The 25664-nt window shown below is 38.7% G+C and overlaps 1 protein-coding gene across 1 annotated transcript in view; it reads right to left on the bottom strand.

Annotated features, from left to right (window-relative positions):
• The window catches only part of YTHDF3 (YTH N6-methyladenosine RNA binding protein F3), a 41892-nt gene extending 16655 nt beyond the window's left edge, over positions 1 to 25237 (bottom strand). The window contains exons 1-4 of the mRNA XM_005288098.5: positions 24718 to 25237; positions 22604 to 22628; positions 13745 to 13830; positions 9110 to 10705 (exon numbers count right to left, since the gene is read on the bottom strand). Of these exons, the coding sequence (XP_005288155.1) occupies positions 9110 to 10705; positions 13745 to 13830; positions 22604 to 22628; positions 24718 to 24741 (1731 nt within the window). The 5' untranslated portion in view covers positions 24742 to 25237. The remainder of the gene's footprint in view (positions 1 to 9109; positions 10706 to 13744; positions 13831 to 22603; positions 22629 to 24717) is intronic.
• Between the last annotated feature and the right edge of the window lie 427 nt (positions 25238 to 25664).

Genomic DNA, 25664 nt, shown 5'->3' with positions numbered 1-25664 from the left:
AAACAGTGTCCAGAAAGATTTTCTCATACAAATAGCACATGCTTCATTGTCATTTAGAATACAATTAGACACATCAACTGACCTGACTAATGAACAAAATGCAAATCAACATGAAAATTTACATTATTAATATTTTTTCTGATCGAGACTATAACTGATGTAACTGCAGATGTGCAATAAGCATATTGTATTCAAGATGACAATGTTACCAAAAGCTTTAATTTAAGCAAAGCTTGTAACTGAGAAGTTTGGCTGATAGACACAAGATTCAGCGCAGCCACCGCACCAAAGTTTAAACACATACAGCTGACCTCTGGGAATTCAGCTCTAAAAATCCATTGTGAACTCAACCAAAGCACTGTACATTCTGTAATCAAAAGCAATCCTCTGCTGTACACATCTTGTCAAGCACCACTGAATAAAATTCTAAATTTGTAAGAAGCCATTTTTGAGATATGGCTTGCTTAAAACCAAAGGATTTTTCAAAATTGAAATTCACCTAATTTTCCAAAATCCCATATTTTAGTTATATTTCAGGTACAGCCTTAGCTATGATGCCTCCATAATTGTTATGGGTTCGCTCAGATACTACAGTGGAGGCTGTATAAGTATATACATAGATAAGGTTTACCATTTCCAGTTACTTATGAACACTTTCACCTTTATACTTCAAATCTAACTCATTACAGATAACCTATATCTCTAAGAAAAAAAAGACTTTCCATCATGTCTGTCTTTTCACAGAAGCAGCTGGGAATTATTATTTTTTTTTTTTACATTCACAATTAGTAATCAGAACAGATGCTCCAAGCTTAATTTTACACTAATGTATTCCTTGAATTAGAATACTGGAAAGTTGAAACATTTGTAGTTGTAAAAGTTAAGGGGCTACTTTCTTATACTTTTCCAATTATAAAGACCACATGCCAATTTATATTTGTTCTGTACTACGCATGCAAGTGTTTAGATCACAAACTCTTTGTTCTGCATATTTTCCTTATGTACACTGCTATGTAAACGTAGATGATTATATATTCTTTGCATGCATAGGCAAGTTAGTGCAGATGACTCGCTATGAGAAACTTTCTTGGAAGAGTCAGCAGTGGGGGGGGAGAGGGGGAAAGAGAACCACTTACAACATGCTTACCTGTAAAATATTCAACTACCCCAAGAGTAACTTAGATTTACTGAAACAATACATAGTCATAGTAAAATCAGTTATTTTAGGAGTTGTGTGTATGAAGCTTTTATTCCTACCACTACACAAGTCCAAACTGTGCCAGAATGTAGTCTCATATAAGTGACTCCATAGATTAAATGCTTTTCCTAGAGAGGTTTTTTTCCTGACCCAATAACAACTTTCTAAAGCACCTTCTTGAAGACCAAAATTTCTGATGCTTTGCTTCAGTGTAGAGTTTTATTTTTAAAGTAAAAAACTAAAATACTGGTTTTCTCCCATGTTTATCTCCCACTGTGTATAGCAGTTTTCCACATATGTGAAGATGATATAATCTGGTGGATACATAGAAATGTGATTTATGGTCTCTTTGCATTGCATGTGAACCTGAAGCTAGGGTGGGAAAGTAGATAATTCCTCTGTTTCATTATCTGAGGTGCTCAAATGCCATAGTGAAGACAGGGGAGCTAAGTACAGCTAGATAATATTAGGTTATGTTCAGCTGGACCTTCTCATCTATTTGGAGTTGCAAAGCCTGAATATAGTATTTGGATTTGTGGTCTTGTGGGAGAGATTAGCAATTTCTTTGAGTTTACAAACCCCTTTTGCTGGTAGTGTTTTGTTGGAAGGAACCAGAAGCCTTTATATTCTAAGAAGGTTTGAAGAATGTCTGCAAGCTACCTTTCCTGGAGTGTTGAGTTCCTGTGAGAAAATTTCTGGTTGAGGACAATGACACCTATGGCTATACCGCTCTGTGTAAAACTTTTGTTCCACTCATTTATTGCAAGTGACAAAAGCTAGACAACTACTTAGGTTTCACCCAGCATCTGCTCTAAATACAGGTGGCACTATGAGAAAAAGAGGATGCAGCAGGGAGCAGAAAATGTCAAAGGAAAAACAGTAGCATGCTGTATGTGCATGTGCGTGTTTTTAAGAGAGTTGTTCATATTATTGAGGTTAAGTTCTGTACCTGTGTTTTTCTCCAGTAAGTCACTTTTTATTTAACCCTTCTTTACTTAAAGTGCAATCATTTTCTGACCATAACCACATGTTGTAACATTTAATTACACTTTTCACACTGAGGAAATTTGACTCTCTTTTTCAGATTTAAGTATCTGGGCTAGAAATGTAGAATTCTGATATGGTACACTTCAGGTCAAATATCCTGCATCTGGGAATTTTCAGATTCAGTGGTATATATGGACCTGTCTACATATAGCACTGTGACACATGGCTAGAAAGGGCTAAGCATCCTGCAAAATAATAACCCTCAAAAGACATGGGGGGAGATAATGTTTGTGTATTTACATATGTACGAATAGGGTCAACAATGTAATCAACAGTCCCTGTCTATTCTGTATTCTGAATTGTAAACATGGGATATCTTGGTATTCATCTCTCTTTGAAACGTACAGTGAATAGTGGAGGAACAAACAAATGGTCTTATGTTAATTCCTATAGCTAAGTACGGTGATGGACCTCCTTCAAAGTCATCCTAATTACAAAACCTAAACCTATTTTCCCCCAATACTAATTTCCCCCTACTGTTACTCACACCTTCTTGTCAACTGTCTGAAATGGACCACTCATTTTTGATAACTTCAAAAGTTATCTTTTCTCCCTTGGTATCCTGCTGTCAAGTGAATTGACTCATTAGACTGACCTCACACTTGGGAAGGCAACTCCCATCCTTTCATGCATTTATACCTGCTCCTGTATTTTCCACTTCATGCATCTGATGAAGTGGGTTCTAGCCCACGAAAGCTTATGCACAAATAAATTTGTTAGTTTCTAAACTGTCACAAAGACTCCACGTTGTTTTTGCTGATACAGACTACACGGCTACCACTCTGAAACTTAATTACCTTTTGTTCCCCCTCTCCTGCCCTCAGGAAAACTCAACTTGTCAAAGAAGACATGAAATTGTATAAAAGTTCCTCGGCCCTGATTCTGTTATCTCAGATCTGCTTAGACTTCATCAGGGGAAGTTTGAGTCGCAAGACTGAGGTCCCAGTTATGCTGGTACGTCCTAAATATGAGATTTGGACATTGGACTATGACTTATGAACTGAATTCTAAAGGAACTCTTTGCAACTACAAAGCTCACATCTCTGCTATGAATCTGAACCTCAATGAATTGAGCTCATGTCTGTATGTATAATGATCTTTTAATGTACTCTCTTTTGTTTAATAAATCTTAGTATAGTTAAGAAATGGCTGTTGCATGCATTTGGGTAAGATCTGGAACATTCGTTAGCCTGGGAGGTAATGTGCTGGATCCTTTGGGATTGGCAGAACCTGTTCTTTTATGTGATGAAATAAGATTTAGAGAAATTTTCATCATATTTGACGTGGGTACCCGGATGGAGGCCTGAGGCTGGATCACTTTAAGGGAACTGTGTTGTTTGGACTTCTGAGTAACCAGTAAGGTAATAAAGAAGCTGTTTTATGCAGGCTTGGTGAATCTAAGTATTGGAATATCTACCAGCTTTATGGGGATTGTCTGCCCCATTCTTTGCAGTTCACCCTAACTGAGTGACCACAGCTGGCTCCCCAACAGGACCCCGGTCACAAGCACCTACAATTATTGTGTCCCAACAATGACTGCACCTCTGTGCACTACATTAATATAAGTAATAATATAAGTATGTGTTCCTGGCTTCTCTATTAGGGTTCCAACTTCCTGCAAACTTTTATAACATTCCCAGTGAAACACAAGAAAAAAATTTAGCTTCACCTAGAGGACTCCTCAAGCAACTGCTCAGCTGTTGCTTCTCCTACAGAAAGGCAGTCCAGGCTGTAAAGGAAAATGCCAATTCTAGGAATTCCTGATAGAGCAGGTGGCCACTTACTTTAATAGCTGGAAAAGGGAAAACAGCAGCAAGACCATATCCTTTGGAGAAACTGCAGGCAAGCGATCCCCAAGAAATTCCTTTTATTGAACGGAGCAGACCCCTTGAATGGAACACTGGAAGTGGAGTCCATTAGTTGGGAACTAAAAAGCCCCTTTCTCCTCCATAGTCTCAACCAAATTGGGTGTTTATGCAATATTTTCTGACTTGCAGCACTGAAACAATTTCACTTTACTACCACCCTGTTTTGCTAACATTCAATAATCACTCAGATCCAATATCAATGTTTTCTACTGCACACTGATAATAAAATTAGTATTCCCCCAAAAAGTACTAAAAAAAGCTCAGGTTTTACACTGTGTAGCAAAGAAGAGCAAGAAAAGATTACACGGTAAAAGCCACTACCAGATGTTATTAAACAAAGGACACATAATGGACTATCCAATTTAGGATTAGGAAGACAAAACTTGAGAGACATGATTTTAAGAAGAACAAATTTATTAGAGCATAAGCTTTCGTGGGCTACAGCCCACTTCTTCGGATGCCCACGAAAGCTTATGCTCTAATAAATTTGTTAGTCTCTAACGTGCCACAAGTACTCCTGTTCTTTTTGCGGATACAGACTAACACGGCTGCTACTCTGAAATATGATCTTAAGAGTTCTTAGAAGCTCATTGCTCAGAAAATATATTCATTTTAACAGTTGTGCCTATATAAGCAAAGATCATTTCTATTTTACTATCTATGTATTTGTTGATGAGTATTTACATGGCCACTACAGAAAATACATAATGACTTCTCAAACGGTACAATTAAATTTTTTGAAATTTGTCCTTGTCTCAAAAATTGCCAGTTTCAGAGACATCTTTACCACTTTCAGCTGGAAGACTGGCCCCAGGTGTTCTATTTTCTGAATTGTTTGTATAAATGCACGGGTTTTTATACAATGTTGAACAGTACAAACTAATAATTAACAAGGCCTCAGATGAGTTCACATTCTGCTGACAGATCACATATGAAACAAAATTACAATTACTTTGCTCTTTGATTAAAGATTAGATACCCACCCACCCACCCTCCCTCTCCCCCCTCGCCACGCCACGCCCCCATGTTTAAAATGGGAAAGTAAAATCCAAGAAACAAAAAAAATGCATGATTATTGTACATACGTAAAATTTAAAAGCAAAATCTGTTTCCACCCGTAATGTCAAATAATGCTAAAGTGGTATACAACAAAAGGGGATTTATTCAAATGTTTAGAGATAGTAAATAATCACTTAAAATTAAACAAACAGATATTTCAAAAGATTACTTTCATCCTGGTCAGATAAAACCGCGCGCACTTTAATAGGGATACTGCCATATTTTAATAGAACAAAGTCAAGTCCTATTTGAAATTAATTATTGATCATCCCAAATAGTTAGATTAAATTTTTTAAAAACCAATTATTCTAAAATAAGTTAGTTGGAACAGTCACAGTTATAAAGGTAATTAAATCCATAAATAATTTGCTCTGTTTAGATAACTGACTAAGGAAATTTGTTATTACATATGCACAATAAAATCCTAATTGAACTTCAAGAAATGTGCAACCGACTACTGCTATTTAATGTATTTAATAATTTATTAACATGAAAAAACAGCTTTTTTATGAAAAGTACACACACCATTAAAAAGAAACAAAGCAATTATCACAGCTGCTATAGAAAACAGGCACATACTTAACCCATATAACACCCAGAATGTGTAGTTCTACCAGCATTACCGAATACACCAATTTAGGTATGATGAAAATAAAAATCTAGCCTGGCACTAGAAAGAAAAGGATTATCCAATTATCTATAAACTGCACACAGCTTCAGAGATTCAAATTACTGCATTTCTGAAACGGTTCTCCAATTAAAAAGAAATGGACTGTAGCATATATTTATAATTTAAAGATGAAAAAAAATAAAAGTTATCTACCAATATTAAGGCAAAATTATATTTTCCCAGTTAAGTTAATGATCAAGAGTTTGGATCTTTTGGTAGCCAGTGTTATATTTTCATTAGACTTCCTATTATGTTTTAAATATACATTAAATCCATTTTAGCGATACTTCAAATGCATGTACAATGACGAATTAGTGGGATAGTTATGCAGTTCTAAACTTGTTTCTAAATGGTCAGCTCTCTCTAAAACACTTTTGAGAGGACTGGAAATGAATGCAAAATATTACACACACTTTTTTATAAAAGCATCATGACAAATATTTAGCTCTTGGTTAGTTTTCTCTCAGTTAGCCTGTCACAGAAATACCATTGAGAAAATACAACTAAATTATTTACCACACTAGAATTACAGATGCCAGTATTTGAGCCATATGGATACTATATATTTATTTCCTTAAAGAGATTAAAGCCAACAACTTGGAAAATTTTCATTACATGAAATGTATGCATAATCACACAACTGAATCAAGTCTATATTAAACTGTAGAACTTAGTGGTTTGGATTTTAAGTTGAGAGAGTACATAACGTCACTGTACGAACAATCCAAGATTTTTCCATTACATTTTATGGTTTTCTTTCTGTAATTAGTGAAAACCACCACCATAAACAAGACCCATGGACCAAGGTCAGAAGGGACTACACCATGATCATCTAGTCCAGGGGTATGCCAAATCCAGACCGCCAGATGCTTTTGAACGGACCCCTAAATCTTTGTATTTACCTATCATTATTGTTATTTTTATTATTTTCTCTGGAGTCTGGACCCTGACAAAAAATAACTGACCACGCCGATCTAGTCTGACCTCCTGCACATTGCAGATCACAGACCCTCACCCACCCATGCCTGTAACAGGCCCCTAACCTCTGACTGAGTTACTGAAGTTCTCAAATCATGGTTTAAAGACTTCAAGTTACAGAGAATCCACCATTTACACTAGCTTAAACCTGCAAGTGACCTGTGCCACATGCGGTAGAGGAAGACGAAAACCCCCCAGGGTCTCTGCCAATCTGACCTGGGGGAAAATTCCTTCCTGACCCCAAATATGGTGATCAGTTAGACCCTGAGCATGTGGGCAAGACCCACCAGCCACACACTTGTGAAAGAATTCCTGAAGTAACTCCTGGCCCTCTTCACCTTTTTAATTTCCTCAGTTCTTAAAGCATTTGTGTTTGAATTACTAGCTCCTTTGATAAATTCTCCCACAAAGTAGTAACTCTCAAATGATCAGTTTAGGCAAAGACACTAAGGGTATGTCTTCCTTACCCGTCTTCACTACCACTATTTCGGAAACATATGGATAGCAGTGGAACTGTCAAGAATCATGCCAATTTCAAAACGGCATTAATTGATAAAGCTACAAGCAGCAAAAGAAACAAACAGTTGTACTATTCACCAGAGAGGAAGACATAACTGAGGTTAGGTGGGAAGTACTGTAGTACAGGCCTCCTTCTGACAGCAGCTTGGAGGCCACTGAAGAGGGGAAAGGTATTCATTTGACATGTAAATGGAAATCCTCCTTCACAGCTGCCAGGAAGCCCTTGAAGCGGACAAAAACATAGGAGTACTAGGCAGCCAGTATGAAGTGATGCGTCAAAAACTCCTAGTAGCCAGGGACAGATACAAAAGACTGAGCCCCCTGAGCAAGGTCCAGAGAATACCTTGGTATAAATTCGAGGACCCTCCTTTTGCCCAGCAGCATGTGGTGGCAGAGAATTAAGGTTCAAACTAGAACAAAGTCCCCAGACTTCACTGATGCAGGCTCTTCACAGTCTTTCCAGATTCTTGCATCCATCCCTGCAATATCTGAGCACATGAGCTAACAGGTTTATAGTAGTATTCGGACTAGTAGATCTGGGGGGAGGGATAGCTCAGTGGTTTGAGCATTGGCCTGCTAAACCCAGGGTTGTGAGTTCAATCCTTGAGGGGGCCACTTAGGGATCTGGGGCAAAATCAGTACTTGGTCCTGCTAGTGAAGGTAGGGGGCTGGACTCAATCACCTTTCGGGGTCCTTTCCAGTTCTAGGAGATAGGATATCTCCATTAATTATTATTATTATTATACATTTTTCAAGACATCAGATGAACCTTCCATAAATCTAATTACTACTCAGCTTTGACAGAGACTTATATCTTCAAAGGAAATAATTCTAGCACAACTGGACTGTGAGGACCAGCAGTAAAAAATCAATGGAGAGGAAAGAATCTTCCCTAAAAATGCAAAAACAGAAATACCTAAATTTCTGAAGGGGGGGGGGGGGGGAAGAGGGAGAACAGGAAAGACAGAACAGGTGAACACCATAAAGCAACTTTAAGAGGAAAAGTTATATTTAATATATTTTTCAAGTAAGTTTTCTGAAATTCTGACACCACAAAAAAAAAAAAAAAAAAAGAGCACAATTTTTAGAATTTTTCCCCAATGAAATTATATTGCTGTAGGCACATATTTCCTCTACAGACAACACTATTAAAGAGCCACTTAAAATATTTCTAACACTGTAAAGGTGCTAACTGGGCTACTTACACATTTTAAAACTTTAAAAGCTAAGACAAACACAAACTGACCTAAGCACAAATTTTCAGATTAGTATTCTGTTAGAATCTTGATTTTAAAAAAATCGTATTTTACTTGAGAATTATCTGTTGCAACATTAAATACCTTTATTTCCCTTGTAATTCAGTGCCGTCACACCTAATTTCAATATGGCACTAAAAATTGTCACAGAATTGTTAATATTGCACTAAAAACGAGACTCCATTAGGAATGTTATATTCCACTGACAGTTTTTTTCACTTTGTAACAATAAGTAAAACATTTTAAACGTCTTCTTACACATAAACTTGCGTTCGGATTGTTCTGTTCATGTTACTCAACAAATAATTTAGGTTTAACCACAAGAATTAAAACTTAATCTAATTAGTAACTGGCTCTTACATCAACTACCAAAGCATTATAACCAGCTTGGGACAAAGTAGCATTACTTTCTGCTTCAATGTATACTGCAAATTGAGTTGCAAGAAATAACTAGATTTAAAAAAAAAACCAAAGACACTACAGAAAAATTGCTATAATGAAATTGGATTCTTACCCTACGCATGGCTTCCTCCTCCTCTTGACGCTTTTCATAGTGTGCAAAGTCATCAAAGATTGAGGTGGTATGCTTGAAAGTAGCAATTATTTTAAGCACTTGCTTGGCTTTTTCTAGGGGTACCTCTTGAGTGTCCCTCGAATTGGTAACCGGTTTGTTGTCATTGTTTTCCAAACGAATGTGCCGCAGCTGGTTATTGGGAACGTCTTTGACAAAGATCCACTTAACATCAAACTTCCCCTTCCACTTATCCTGAGACCAGACTCCGGCATATGCATTGTAGTCCACAACAGACTTCATCTCAGCCACTCCACAAAAATGTCCACTGCCATTCACACTGAAGAGTAAATAGAGTGGACCTTTCCCATTCAGGGAACGGTAAGCAGCATCCAAGCGTTTATTACCATGTTCAGTACTACACCAGATAGAGTATTTAATGGAGCGGTGTATATCGTCCTCCGAATAGCTTTTGATTATAAACACCCGTCCATTCTTCAGATTCCAATCAAAGTCTTTGGGATTATAGTTGTTTATGGCCTTTAGTTTCTCCAGTACTGGGTGCACCTCTACACCAGGTGAAGAGCTGACAGGTACAACACCTAAGCCAAAGTTTTCGCTGCCAGCTCCTCCATTGTTCTGGCTGAAGCCCACGCCCCTGTTACGGGGAGCTACCCAGCGGTTTTGCAGTTGCTGCTGCTGCTGCAACTGGTGAGGCTGGGCCTGCTGCTGAGGTCCTTGTTGCTGCTGTGGTTGTGGTGGCTGAGGCTGCTGTTGAGGCAGTTGGCTTTGCACCAATGGTGGTGGTTGAATTAATGGCTGAGGCTGCTGTATGATAGTCTGAGGAGGCAGTATTGGCTGGGAAGGGGGTGCTTTTACCACTGATCCTTTCTCATCCCAAGTTCCAATGTTCATGTTGTGTTTTATAGGAGGTGGTGGTACAGCAGGGCCCCCAATGCCCACATTACCCTTAGGCTTGAGTTTCGGCTGAGGTTTAGCAGGCTTCCTAGCGATGGCAGCCCAGGAGGTTGGTTTAGGTGCTGAACTGCTAACTGGGGGCACACTATTTGCTGCAATGCTTGTCATACCTGTACTGCTCAGAGCTGAACCTACAGTTTTTGTCACAGCAGCTGTCATATCCCCACCAATTTTCAGTCCAGTCATGCCTTGTTCAATGCTGCTAATCCCAGGCACCTTGCTCAAAGTATCATTGCCAAATCCAGCCTGTCCATCTGCTATGGCTCTACCAAGAGAGCTAGGTGGATAGCCATAGCTGCTGCTATAAGCAGAGCTTTGTGTTGATTGTCCCTGAGATCCACTTGTCCCCCATGTAGAGAAATCTGCATTCCCAGGAAAAAAATTAAATCCATGTTGACCAAGGAATGGAGGGGTATTTCCTAAAGCCCCAGGTTGACTAAACACACCATCAGGTATATAGTGATGTTCACCATTGCTCATCTGTCCATAGGCTGTCAAGTATGGCATTGGAGGGTCCCCTGCAGTGGACCATGCTGCTTCACTTAGAGAATATGGAAATCCAATGGAGGGAGCATAATAACTAGGCATGTATGGGTCTGACATTGGTGGATAGCTGTTACTCTGCAAGAAAATAAAGTAAAATCAGCAGTGGAACTTTCCATTATCAACATAATTCAAGGGAAAATGGCAGGCATCAGACAACAAATAATGTTGATGCTCTATTTACAGTATTCCCTTTTCCTTTAGGGCTACAGAAATTTCAAGCAGATTTTTATCTGAGAATATATGGAGATATACCTATCTCATAGAACTGGAAAGGACCCCGAAAGGTGATTGAGTCCAGCCCCCTGCCTTCACTAGCAGGACCAAGTACTGATTTTGCCCCAGATCCCTAAGTGGCCCCCTCAAGGATTGAACTCACAACCCTGGGTTTAGCAGGCCAATGCTCAAACCACTGAGCTATCCCTTTGAGCTTCACATGCATCAAGTTTCTTTTTTCAAAGATGACTTTAGTGTAAATCTACCTTTTTCTCTAGTAAAAAATTACATACAGTAAAACCTCAGTTATGAACACCTCGGAAATGGAGACTGTTCATAACTCTGAACCGTTTAACTCTGAACAAAACGTTACAATTGTTCTTACAAACGTTTACAACTGAACATTGACTTAATATAGCTTTGAAGCTTTAATATGCAGAAGAAAAATGCTGCTTTTAATCTTAATTTAAATGAAAAAAGCAGAGTTTCCGTACCCTGTCCAATCTTTTTTTTTTTTAACTTTCAATTTTTTTAGTACTTTACGTTTAACCCAGTACTGTACTGTATTTCCTTCCCCCCCGCCCCCCGTCTCTGCTGCTGCCAGATTGCATACTTCCGTTTCCAAATGAGGGGGGTGACCGGTCAATTCATAACTAATGTTCGCAACTCTGAGGTTCTACTGTATGTAATATCAACCAGAGTATTAACTGTCATCCTAAAGACTACTGTGGGTATGGTGATGTTAACCTTTAATTATAGATAGGCACAGAAGGATGAGATTTTATTGGTAAATATCAGTAAGCGCTGATTTCACTGCCTACATACAATCCAACAAAAAAAAAAAATTCCTTTTGACAACAGAAATTTACAAACAGGCAAAGTAAGAAAAACGCTGCTTGAGAACTTAACGGTTTGATTTAAGGATATTTGTATATTTTGACATGTGATGTTGACAATGTGCTTTTTAATGGTTATAAAGCTTTAACTTTTTTGAATCTCAACATATAGTGTCATTAAGTAGTCTGATTCTACCAGGGTCTGACACTCCCAATAATATCCCATATCTAAAAAAAAAAAATGCTTAAAAATAAACATTGATATCTGTCAATTTAAAAAAACAAAACTGAATTCTGCCACACCTAGTTATAGACTGATAAAGAACTTGAGAAATTTAGTGCTTAATATATTAAGCAAGATTAAAGATACCCATGTGTGAAGAAGAATCTAGTCAACTATCTTGAAGTAGATCTTCGGTAGAGATGGAAATGCTTCATGCAAGTGCTGAGAGACTATTATAACACAGGTACATACAATCTGCAAAACTCACATCTTGTTACATTAGTTGTATTTGTTATAAGCAGCTCTTTCTTCATATACAAACCCAGTCTCAATAGGCCTTATAATATTTTATATTACTTAGACATACGTGAAACCATGTAACCTTTTTCCTGAAATCCAACTGGTAGCAAAAGAGGTCTCAGAATATTCAGTGTTTTACCAACTAACACTTTAAGTAACACATTTAAAAACAAGCAATAAACCACAACAAGGTGTGAATTCCAACATGAATCCAAATATTGGACACTCCAAGGCCTAGTGATGTGTTACTTGCACTTAAAAAAATTAGAAAAGCTTACAATTATTTTAAGTTTACTGTGTTTTAGAAAATAAGTTTCAAACAAGGGCCTTATCCAATCCTTAGAATTAGAATCATGCTAGCTATAACTAAGAGAAACATAAGGATATTCATCAGTAAACATCTACATTATGTATACCATCTAAATTTAAAAGTTCAAACCTGGGCATGCAAAATTATACTACCAAATCAAATTCATTCTTAACAGCAAAGGGACTAAACTAAGGTATTTTTAAAATAAAAAGTAGCTCAACAAATTAAAAATAAGACAACAATTTGTAAATATGACTGTAGTTTTCTTATATTTATGCAGTTTTCTTATATTTGTTTCTTGCTGAGGTTCTCATTACTATTAAAATGAAATGATTTTCAGTGCTTCGTGGGAGGACACCCGGGTATCTATTCAGTTCTGGATAAGAGATAATAAAAAGTACTCATGCATCCCATAAAAAAAGTCCCACAATATTTAAGAGTGGATAACATCAAACATATGATTCAATTCAATGGTCTAGAGAAGTAATGCAAAATTTGCATGCTGAGTTCACTCCCAGATCCCAGGGCTCATGGAATAAAGGTGCTGAGGAAGCAAAGCATTCAGCCCTTTGAAAGGTATAGCTCAAGTCACTTTAAAGACACCCTCCAGATGACTCAAGTGGCATTGATTGGTTTGCAAAGATGCCACTTCCCATCTTCCTCCACAGAAAACAGCCCAGTGTTGTAACATCAAAGCAGATGGGCAGGAAAGGAAAACCCCAAAATCCGTATCAAACATCTTCATTCCCTCCTCCATCCCAAAAAGAGTATCCTGGAACTTTCAGGTTTATCTTAATTGTTGAATTAAATGTTTTAATAAAAAATGAATTTAGTATTACAAAAGATGGAGGATCAACAGCTCCAGAAAGTGAAGTCATCCATTTACTGGCAGAAAAAGGAACTATTGTCTCAACAATATAGCAGGGGTATACTGAACTCACTTAAAGTTAGAAGGCAAAAAAGCAAAGGATACTTCTGATTCTAGAATGCATACATATGCATATCTATGTTAGACACACAGAACTGATTAAACTTAATCCCATCCTTGTGAAGCTTCAAGTAAAGAACATTACTATTAAAAAGATGACATGTTTTAGACCTATTACATGCTAAGCATTAAGTTGTATTTCAAACATATACATAGTAAACTTTCTTAATTCGGTGTAAAATGAGGAAAGCTTAGCTACACAATTAAACTCTGAATATACTTCAAAATAGCAATGAATGCTCACCTGATTTGTCTGGCTACTTAGATATGGCTCAAAGTCATCATCATTTACTGCATCCTTTTGATGAATCGAACCGTTTTGTACTGAAACTGAAAAGCGAGCTTGTATTAGGCACTCTTTTAGAATTGTGGTGTTGTAACTTTAATTCAAAACAAAACACAGTTCAGTCTTAATTTCTACTAAATTGTCATCTGTATGGTCAACTGCCTGTTCTCCTGTTTTTTTCTGAGAAACAGAACATCTTGTATTGATTCAATTACCAGGACTGTGTTACATTTTAGATCTCACAAGTGTTTAAAAGCCAGTACATGATATTTCTCTCTTTGAGAGAAAACCATCTAAAGCCTAGGCTATTGAATCAAATGAGGTAACAAATTTTGATGACAGATATGTACATACAGTATTCACAAAAGCACTGCAAATAAGTTTTGCTTGTCAGATTTAATTTCAAGATAATTTCATTAAACAACTATATGTTATAAAGTACTTGTTACAAATAATCAGGTAGACAGGTTCTCTTCTGTTTAATCCTACACTGCACTGTTGCATCAATTTTAATGAGTGCTTAGATGACAGTTGTTAGAAAGTAATCCAATGAAGAAACAACTGTGTCTTATAGCTCAGCTCAAGATTTACAAATACTTATTAGGAAAGGAAAACTTATGTTTCATGAATGACAGAGGTCTGATGGTTTACAATTCACTTTTTTTCTGTGATAAAACACCTGCAGACACACTCACTTGGCATAATTTCACAGTGCAGGAGTGTGTCAGAGCAAACCATTTTTCCTGCAGTCATAAGGGGAAAAAAACCAAACAAATGAATTCAGCATTATTGTCTGCAGAAAACCTGTACAATGAGGAACAAACCAAACTGTCATGTCACAGCTCAGTCTATAACCCTACTAAACTGCTTAAGTGTTGAAGTGCCTGTTTCTCAGAGCTTCACATTTATACTACTATGGTCATAGTGCTATTTCCACTTTTTTTGGGGGGGTGTGTGGAATCTGAGTTTATTAATATATCTATGTTACTTTCACTGCAAGAGGAAATTTGCCATAACAAGTTTGTATAACAGTAAACACACTTTTTAAAACTAAGTACTCATTATGCTATATATTATACAAAGACATAGGAAAGCAAGTTCCATTACCTCAGGAAGTCCACAATCTAAGGGCAAAATCCTCTGGGGAAAAACATGACTACTTGGGAGGAATGAATACATTTCCCAGTTCCTTCCAGCAATGGACAGCTTGGAACCAGTACAAAGTGAGATTATGCAAATAAGCTTCTTACCCACCCCCTCAGGCTTCCACTCTGCTATCCTCTGCAACCTTGTAGTAACACTTGCAATGAGAGAGGAGAAAGAAGCAAGAGCTGTCCCTGAAGTGATGTTACCCTCCCTCCCAACACGCTTCCTGCTACCAACTGGGATATCTTTCTCCCCTTTCCTCTGGGATACCCTAGAATCAGAAGGTGGAAACACAAGACCTTCATATCACTCAATCTCTCCCTCACAAATGCCAGATTGTTCTCACTTTTTTAGTATTTTGTTTAGAAACAATATTATGAAGTTTCCACCACTTCCAATGGGAGACAAGTCTAGAACCTAATACTTTCTTTGCTATTTCTTCAAGCATATCACTTGGGATTTCCACGTGAAAGGTGGGCACACCTTCTATGGCACCCCACCACTGCATTATATAGCATATCTGCCTGCTTCACAACACCAAAGCACAATACTTAAGCACTTCTCCAATGTTATACCCAAGTCTAGAGTTACATCTCTTTCCCCAGATAGGGCACTGCAGCTCCTAACATCTAACACAGTCACTCTCCAGTGGATGGGAATTGGAGCAGGTATCCCTCTTCACGATACCAATACCACTTTCCAAGCAGATTCAAATTGTCTTGACACAGCTTTGGCTGAGCTCTATGCAAACAGAATATGGACCTAAATTGGACAAGCAGGACAACAGTACAACAGATAATAGTCAGTCTCAAAGCTGTGTGGGTGCCACAATGAGACCAAACAGTTCTGGATTGCCATACTGTCGATTTCCTAGTGATGAAGAATTCCAGCCCTGAAAATGTTTAATTTTGGCTCTTCACTTTAACTTGAACGGATTATTAAAAAACAACATAGGTAGCACCACACATTTAGTCAGTACTTTTCAAATAAGTTAAGATACATGATCTATGCTAAAAGCTCACCAATGTTCCAACTTCACTTTCACCTTGCTTAAAATATTAACTGGTAATTAACCAACAGTTCCCTTAATGCTACCCTCAAAATAAAATTCTGTTGTCTACTTCCATAAATAGTCAGCAATCTACTGACTAATCAAGTTTATGTTCTTTTTACTATCGTTTTGCATTGAATGAAAATTTATGGCAAAATATTCACCTGTGTCCTTTTTCACAAGTGATGGACACAAAAATGTAAGAATGAAATTTGCATTTGTGACATGCTAGAAAGGGTTAAACATCCTGCAAAATAAACAACCCTCTAAACACATGTGGGGAGATAATGTTTGTGTTTTTATGTATTTACATATTATGAGTAAGGTTGACAATGTAATCAACAGTTGCTGTCTTATGCTGCATTCTGATAATTCAGAGATCAAAAGGACGTCTTAGCATTTAAATGAATTGTAAACACAGGATAATATCTCATCCGAAGAAGTGGGCTATAGTCCACGAAAGCTTATGCTCTAATAAATTTGTTAGTCTCTAAGGTGCCACAAGTCCTCCTGTTCTTCTTTTTGATAATATCTCAGTATTCATCTCTCTTTGAAATGTATAGCAAATAATCTGTGAATGGTGGAGGAACAAGCAAATTGCCTTATGTTAATTCTATAGCTAAGTACCAGTGATGGACTTCATTCAAAGTCATCCTAATTACCTTTTGATCCCGGAGGAAATCCCAACTTGTCAAAGAGGACATGAAATTGTATAAAAAAATCCTTGGGCCCTGATTCTATCATCTCAGATCTGCTTAAGCTTCACCAAAGGAAGTTTGAGTCGCAAGACTGAGGTCCTAGTTATGCTGGTACGCCCTGAATATGATATTTGGACACTGGACTATAATGTATGAACTGAATTCTAAAGGAACTCTTTGCATCTACAAAGCTTACATCTCTGCTATAAGAACGAGGAGTACTTGTGGCATCTTAGAGACTCACAAATATATTTGGGCATAAGCTTTCGTGGGCTAAAGCCCACTTCATCTGCATGCAGTGGAAAATATAGTAGGAAGATATCTATATACAGAGAACATGAAAAAATGGGTGTTGCCATACCAACTCTAACGAGACCAATCAATTAAGATGGGTTATCAGCAGGACGGAAAAAAAAAAAAACTTTTGTAGTGATAATCAGGATGGCCCACTTCAAACAGTTGACAAAAAGGTGTGAGTAACAGCAGGGGGAAAATTAGCATGGGGAAATAGAACAGGACTACTTGTGGCACCTTAGAGACTAACAAATTTATTAGGGGAAATAGTTTTTACTTTGTGTAATGATCCATCCACTCCCAGTCTTTATTCAAGCCTAATTTAATGGTGTCTAGTTTGCAAATTAATTCAATTTCTGCAGTTTCTCGTTGCAGTCTGTTTTTGAAGTTTTTTTGTTGAAGAATTGTGACTTTTATGTCTGTAATTGAGTGACCAGGGAGGCTGAAGTGTTTTCCGACTGGTTTTTAAATGTTATAATTCTTGACGTCTGATTTGTGTTCATTTATTCTTTTGCGTAGAGACTTTCCAGTTTGGCCAATGTACATGGCAGAGGGGCATTGCTGGTACATGGTGGCATATATCACATTGGTAGATGTGCAGGTGAACAAGTCTCTGATGGTATGGCTGATGTGATTGGGTCCTATGATGGTGTCCCCTGAATAGATATGTGGACAGAGTTGGCAATGGGATTTGTTGCAAGAATAGGTTCTTGGGTTAGTGTTTTTGTTGTGTGGTGTGTGGTTGTTGGTGAGTATTTGCTGCAGGTTGGGGGCCTGTCTGTAAGCGAGGACTGGCCTGTCTCCCAAGATCTGTGAGAGTGAGGGATTGTCCTTCAGGGGTAGGTTGTAGATCCTTGATGATGTGCTGGAGAGGTTTTAGTTGGGGGTTGAACATGACAGACTCCAATGAGAAACTGCAGAATTAGAATTAATTTGCAAACTGGACACCATTTAATTAGGCTTGAATAAAGACTAGGAGTGGATGGGTCATTACACAAAGTAAAAACTATTCCCCCCAAGATATTTTTTCCCCTGTTACTCACACCTTCTTGTCAACTGTTTGAAATGGGCCATCCTGATTATCACCACAAAAGTTTGTTTTCTCCTGCTGATAACAGCCCACCTTAATTGGTCTAGTTAGAGTTGGTATGGAAACACCCATTTTTTCATGTTATGGGGTGTGTGTGTGTGTGTGTATATTTATTTATATTTTCCTACTGTATTTTAAACTGCATGCATCTGATGAAGTGGGCTTTAGCCCACGAAAACTTATGCCCGAATAAACGTGTTAGTCTCTAAGGCACCACAAGTACTCCTCGTTCTTTTTGCTGATACAGACTAACACAGCTACCACTCTGAAACCCATTTCTATTATGAATCTAAACCTCAATGAATTGAATTCATGTCTGTATATACATTGATCTTTTAACCATTCTCTCTCTTGTTTTTTAATAAATTTTAGTTTAGTTAACAAGAACTGGTTGTAGCGTGTATTTGGGTAAGAGCTGAAACATTTATTAATCTGGGAGGTAACGTGTCCGACCCTTTGGGATTGGTAGAACCTTTTCTTTTATATGATGAAATAAGACTTTCAGAAATCATATCTGATTTAGGTACCTGGATCGAGGCTGAGGCTAGATCACTTTAAAGGAACTGTGTTGTTTCGACTTCTGAGTAACCAGTAAGGTAATGAAGAAGCTGTTTTATGCTGGCTTGGTAAATTTAAGTATTGGAATATCCACCAGCTTTATGGGGACTGTCTGCCCCATTCTTTGCAGTTCACCCTAATTGAGTGACTTCAGCTGGCCTCCAGTCACAGCATTAAAAGAGTGAAGCTGATTTTTCTTAACTAGTACGCAAAATACTCAATAAAAATGCCTACTAAGTTTCCATTCCTATGCTTCGTTCTAGTTTGAGACCTCACAGTTAAATTTAAACAATTTTATTTTAGGTAAGAAAACATCATATAATACAGTGCAAGATGATAGGAAAGTACTGACATCTGCATGTCTTGTAGTTTTAATACATTAGAACATGCAAATTGAGACGAAAGTGTTTTGGAAAGAGCAATAATCAAACACTTTCATAAGAAAAGGCACCTTTTTATAGGTTGAAGCCTATTCCAACCAACCAGCTCTCTCAGTAATTGTCCAAGAGTTGATAGCTGAAACAGACAATACCTTCAGAGAAACATATTTTACTCATTCACTCGTTCTTGCAGCAACACAAATTCTTGCCTCTTTCACATAAACCTGAATTATATATTACTACTCTGCTACATATAGATCTTCCTGGATCTCTACATACATAGTGTATGTTTTCCCTCAATGTATAATTAATTGTCAATAAAATGTCAGAAAAGAAGTCTCACAAGACCACATAATTTAGTTACTTTCACTATATTGTCCTAAGGAATTTTACAATTTCAATGTTAACTGCTCTCATACAATATCTTACTACTATTCCTACTTATCCTCTTATACCTTACTGCACTACTTCCTTCCCGTCTGCCAAAGATGCCACCCACAACTACCCTTTTTTCCATTTTCTTCCATGTATCGAAATATATATATTCCCCAAACTAGTCTGTCAGCTCACTACTCTATCCTGCTTCAAAGACCACTTCAAACAGGAACCCTATCATGATCCCTGCAGGAGATTACCAACTGTTAATATATAGCCAAGTAGGGGCTACCAATATCTACTTTATTTATACTCATGAAATAAATAAAAACTCTGAATGACTCAAAACCATCTAACTGTGTATATTAACTAGTCTATGTAACCAAGCACTCCTATCACTGTTACCTTCATCCTCCTTCCCCATTCCCTTTATCATCTGTCATATCTTATCTTATAAGACTGAGCTATTTAGGGGAGTGATTGCCTTTTACTATATGTTTGCATAGTGCCTAGTGCTGTATGTGATTGGGACATCTGTCGGTAATACAAATAAACCATTTTCACTAGCATATAGTTATACGCAATTAATATAAAGTATTTAACAGGATGCAATCTAAAATAGTCTAGATCCAGTAGTGTAGGCCCAACATTTAGGTTTTGGAAAAAGGTTTTACTTAAGAGCTTTATTTGGATTCTAACACTATGTGTTAACAGTATTCATAATGCACCTATCACAAAATTATGCTAGTGCACGTAAATAAAAGCAAAATTCACTAGTCTATGTTCTTTATTAAATAATTACTGGCAATCGATGCATCAAAAGGTTTAATTCAAGTACAGACAATACAGATCAAGCAAAGCACCGGATGAAACTCAAATTGGTGCCGATCTCCATCAGATCACCTTTAAATAGCTTAGAAATAGTGTAGTTTAAGAAGAAAGTTGAAGGTAGAGACCTCTTGGCATAAAAGAACAAGAGGTAGTGCCATGCACAAAGGTAACATTGAAGAAGACAAGAGCAGAAAAGGAAAAAAAGCAGGTGGTTAAAAGCTAGGCTTGAAAAGAGTGTAATGAGTGGCAAAAGAACAAGACATGGAAGAACAGAAATGGAAGAAGGAATGGAGTTGTGCAGGGATTTGACAGCCAAGGAGAGAGGATTTAGGAGGTAAAGTTCATTCAGTGGTTCACCACAAAGGCTGAAATTACGATGGAACATTTTGATAGGTCAAAGTTGGGACAGTAGATTTGGGAGGCACCTTTAAGGAGCTGTGTTGATGAAAATGTGGGTAAGGTTAATATTGCCCAGGGACAGAGCCTATATGTAAGATGAGACTGAGAACAAAATCCTAAAAGAGTGACAAGTTTACTACTTGATGAATTAAATGCAGTGAATAAGAAATTCAAGTAGTACACAAATGATATAAATGGTGAAACCGTCTCTGTTGGATGATTTTTAGTAATAAATATGGCAATAAATATGGCATTTTTAAAAATTATGAATATGATGGTATCGTTTTCAAACCCTTTACAAGAATATAATGTTCATAGTTTAATGACAGAATATTTTACTGCAATAAAAATTATTTTTTTAAGTATCCATCCATCCACAGATGTTTCTTAAACTATGCATGAAGATATCAGTGAGAATGCAGATTATATCTATCACACAGATTGCATTCTGTATGTGTGTTATTAGCGTAATACAACTGCTGATCTCCCAAGAAAACAAACAAACATGAGAAAACTGGGGAGGAGATGTGGGTCACAGAATAAAATCTGATGACTGTATTAAACAAAAGATGATAAACTGCAGGACCGAGAGAAGTGTTGGTCATAAAATATGATCCGAAAAGTCACAGTAATTTAGGCAGAGGCTTTTCCAGGTACTTTTAGGAGGAGTGTTAAGGAAAGTGAGTACAGTTTTTGTGGGGGAGGACAAGCTAAAAGAATATGGAATTTAAAGAACATTAGTAAGGTGCTAACAGATAGGGGGAAGAAGTGAAAACAGAGAAGCTGGGTAACTGCTAGAAGGAATACTCTGTACTGGATTCTGAAATGAACAAGACACCAGTGAAGATTTCTCAGAATAGGAGTGGTGATGTGTTCTGTTCATGGGTCTGAGTAAGAAACTAAATGAACATATATGATCATTGTTCTTTAGATCAAATGACCCTCATTAGACATTAATAAGTAACAATGAATAGGGCTGGTGTAAATGCCTAAGGTATACTCAAGGACATCATGCCAACATTTTCACTGAAAGATAACTAAATGGAAACAGCTACATCTTATCCCTTGATTACTCATGACAATGATTACTTTGATAAGCACATGAAAGCATTTTTACATTGATATATCATGTTAAAAATATTGGAAAAATACTCTTAGCACACCACTTCTAGTTATGCTGGTGTGATAAAATCAGCGTGACATGGCATTTACCAACAGTGGTTTTTAACCAGGTAAAATCATGTTTTTTGGTGTCCCAGGAAAGTCATTACAGATACAGTATTATCTATTTATTTTAAAAACTGCTTCTTTAATAGACACCACAATATACTTAGTTTTAGTTACATATTCAAACTGTGATTACATAAAGCAATAGATTTGGAGATTTTATTTGTACAACTCTAAATTAAAATAAAACTGCAGTGAGCATAATACTAATATATGTCAGTATAATAGTGAACATTAGAATGTCTGTATACATTTTGATTTGATATTTTCTCAAGCAAGTTATAAGTCATTACTCACATTTCAGTTTTCAATATTACATAAACAAAAGTCCAAAACATTTTATTATATGAAAACAACAATAATGCAATGTGAAGCATGAAGCATGCAGAGTTTCAGACTAGCAGTCCAGCTCCATTTGGCCATGCAACATTCTGTAGCAGAGGACCAACTTTGATGTAGTGGACAGAGCAAACCTATCCCACAGCTTTGAATGGATGTTTGAAAGAATTCATTCTACGCTTGCTGAACTTGCTGGCCACTGAAGCAATTGTTTTTCCCAGTTTCCTGGTCTAACCCAGGGTTAAGCTGGTATTTACCAACATCCTATCCTAAATTAGTTATTCCAAGGAAATTGCCAACCTTGGATAAGATGGGGTTTTAGAATATCTTGTAGTTACATTCACTTTATGTAATTGGTTGAGGACATTTTTTTCCATATATTGCAGAAGCTGGGCCTCAGATATTATAAATAATAAGGAATCATCTTACCTTTATTTCCCTGTCCTTTAGGTCTCTGTATATAAAAAGGTAAAAAATAAAAGGAAAAATATTAATAGGGAAATTAGCAAAAACTAAAATCCTTGAATTTTCCATTCATGATGGTTTACATTTGCTGATTTTATCATTTAAAGGAACAGTCAACATAAATTACACCCAAAACTTAAAATATGGTAAAAATACATTTTAATAAAATCCAAGACAAATAGAAATGTATCCATGTCTAAGACGGTCTAGTAAAAATAACTGTGGTTTTCAATCAAAAACATTCCTCTGCAGTATCTGAAGCCTAAAAGCTGCAACACTGAATCTGCAAGGTAAATTGGCTTTGTTTTTTTATTGTTCAAGGTGAGAGAAAAGCACTAAACAAAATAAAAGTAAAATAAAATGTTAAGAACATCTTCCATTTTAGTAGGCTAAGGCTATTGCAAATACAGAAACTTGTTTACAGCATGTGATCTTTTAAACTGACAGATGGGCACTACTGTTACTGAAGAATGGACCAAAATTTACAACACGTAGCTCAGTGAGGCACACTTTTTATATGCTTTTCAGATACTCAAAGGAATGTACAGTAATACAGCAAGACATCTAGTGGCCTGAGCATTGGGCGGGGCCTAAGACAATCAGTTATGTATGCCCAGTCCTGTATAATCATGCTCATTTCCACAGAGGAAACAGAGATAATATCACAGAGTTGTTGTGAGGATTAGTAATTATAAAGCACTTTTAATCTGTCAGGCAATAAACATTATTGTAACAGAGAAGGTTATAATATCTTAACATCTTGTATAACATAAAAGTCTGTTTGGAAAAAAACAAAACTGCTAACTCAAAGTTCTAATGCACCCACCATCTTTCCTCTGGCACATACATTTCACTAAGCCGCAGCGGGTCTCCCTTGGCTCCATCACCCTTTAATGACTTGCTCATTTGTTAGTCAGTCTCTTTCTCTTAATCCAGACAAAATGGAAAAAACCCTTATCTCTAAAAAAAATCCTTCATATCCAAGCACATACCAGACACAGGGACGTAGAGCCCACCCCAAGAGATGGTGGAGTTGTGGACTAGTGGCCCACAAAAAGAATGGGATGAAAGAAAGAGAAGGTACTCGCAAATAGGAATGAAGAACAGAAAAACACAGGGCTAGGAAGCAATATGGCAGCCCACACAGGGATAGGAATTATGGTGCATGTACAGTATACAGTACAGATGCAAAGAGGCACAGACAGGATTTGAGAGGGGAGAGGCGGGTGCAGGAGCAGAACATTTTGGGGAGATGCAGAGGCCCAGGAAGGAGGCAAAGGCCTAGAGAGGATAGGGGGCAAGAGATAAGGAGGCAACAGAGGCCTAGTGAAGAATAGGTAGAGAAAGGGACAACTGAGGCCCAGGGCAGGAAAGTGTGGAAGACAAGGAAGCACAAACCCAGGGAGGTGAATGTCTGGGGGATGAGAAGGTCACGAGCTTTGAGGAAGGGGAGAAGTCAGAGGCCCAGAGAAAAGGAGAAAAAAAAAAAGAGGACTAAGGACAGGAAGAGGGAAAGGAGGCAGCATCACAGACCCGAAGGGAGTTTGGGGTGTACGGGGGAAGAGAAGTTTCAACCGTTACCCAAAGCGTGGGTGGCGAAGAAGAAGGTAGCAAAGACCCAGATCCAAAGATAAGGGAATTGTTGGGCATAGTCGGGGAAGCCAGAGACCTAAAGAGGACGTGAGCCAGAGAGAGGGATAAAGGGGAAATCAGCCATCCAGAGGAGAAGAAATGAAGGCGGACGCATCAAAAGACAAGATATTGAGGAGCAGGAGGCAGAAGCCTTGGGATGAGGGGTGCAAGAAGGCTCGGAGCGGGGGAGGGAATCTGGCGCGGCTCAGATGCGGCTATAAATAGGGGTCTGCGGCTGCCTGGATCCTCCCCGCGGGGGGAGAAGGTGAGAAGCCCACGATACTGAGCGCAGGCGGCGCTAAGCCGCGCTGCCGGCCGCGGGGATGAGGCCCGGGAAGCCGCGCTGGCCGCCCGATGGCGGAAAGGGCCCGGCCGGATTCCGACCCGCCTGGCCGCGCAGGCCCTTCCGCCCGGGCCGCTTCCTCCTCCCGTCCGGCGGCCCGTACCTGATCGACGCTAGTGGCTGACATTCTTCACGGGGAGCCGCGATCCCCTCGCTCCGCCTGGGCCTCGAGTGACTCCCGCACACACCGACCGCGCCGCTCTCCCCGCTGCCGCTTGATTGTCGCCGCCGCTGCTGCCCGGGCTCGCCGCCGCTGATCTGGTTCCCGCTGGAAGGAGCCGGCCGGCCGGACGCAGCGCTGCTTCCCCCCCGCTCTAGGCGCCGCTTCCCCACAATGGCGGACAGGCTCCGGCTCCCACTTCCGCTCCCGCCCTGACCTTCCGCTCCGCTGACGTCGCCACTGACCTTTCCCTTCCTCTCTCCGCCTCCATGTCACGTGAGGGTGGAAACGGACCCGCGCGCGCACCATACTAGGGACTCAAGGAGCTGGGGGAGGGAAAAAGTGGCGCCGATAGCGACTGCGCGCCCCAGCGCTCCAAGCCGCGCACGCGCGACAGAAAGGAGGCCGGTGGAGAAGCCAGAGAACGCTCAAGAAGGGAGCTGGAGCTGTCTCAATTTTTTCCAATGCGCATGCTCGCTGTGAGCTTTGAGGGACATCCTCCGGGAGCCCACAGACTGCACATGCGCATATGGGAAGCGTCTCCTCAAGGGGTTTGGGCCAGCTGATTTCTGTCACTAGTGGGGCAGTCAGCCAGCTGTTCGTGGTGACAGGCGCACCGACAGACTGGGGGCATTTTACAATGCTGGGGCGGTTTGCTACAGATCTGAATTATTCCCCGTGCAGCTCTAGAGGCTCCCAAAGAGGAAATGGAGAGAGATAAAGGGGACAATTTATTAAAACTTGCTGAACCTACCATTGTGTTTATATACAAATTGTGCCCCGTGGATCAGGGACATGATCTGAGCATGTGTGCCTGCGCCCCAGTAACTACTTGAGCCGTCTCCCTCTGTGTGCACATAGCCAATGTTGATGCAATCCCTCTGTGCACC

The sequence above is a fragment of the Chrysemys picta genome, chromosome 2 (genome assembly GCF_011386835.1).
Source record: "Chrysemys picta bellii isolate R12L10 chromosome 2, ASM1138683v2, whole genome shotgun sequence".
Taxonomy (NCBI): domain Eukaryota; kingdom Metazoa; phylum Chordata; order Testudines; family Emydidae; genus Chrysemys; species Chrysemys picta.
This window is presented reverse-complemented; position numbering and strand designations above follow the sequence as displayed.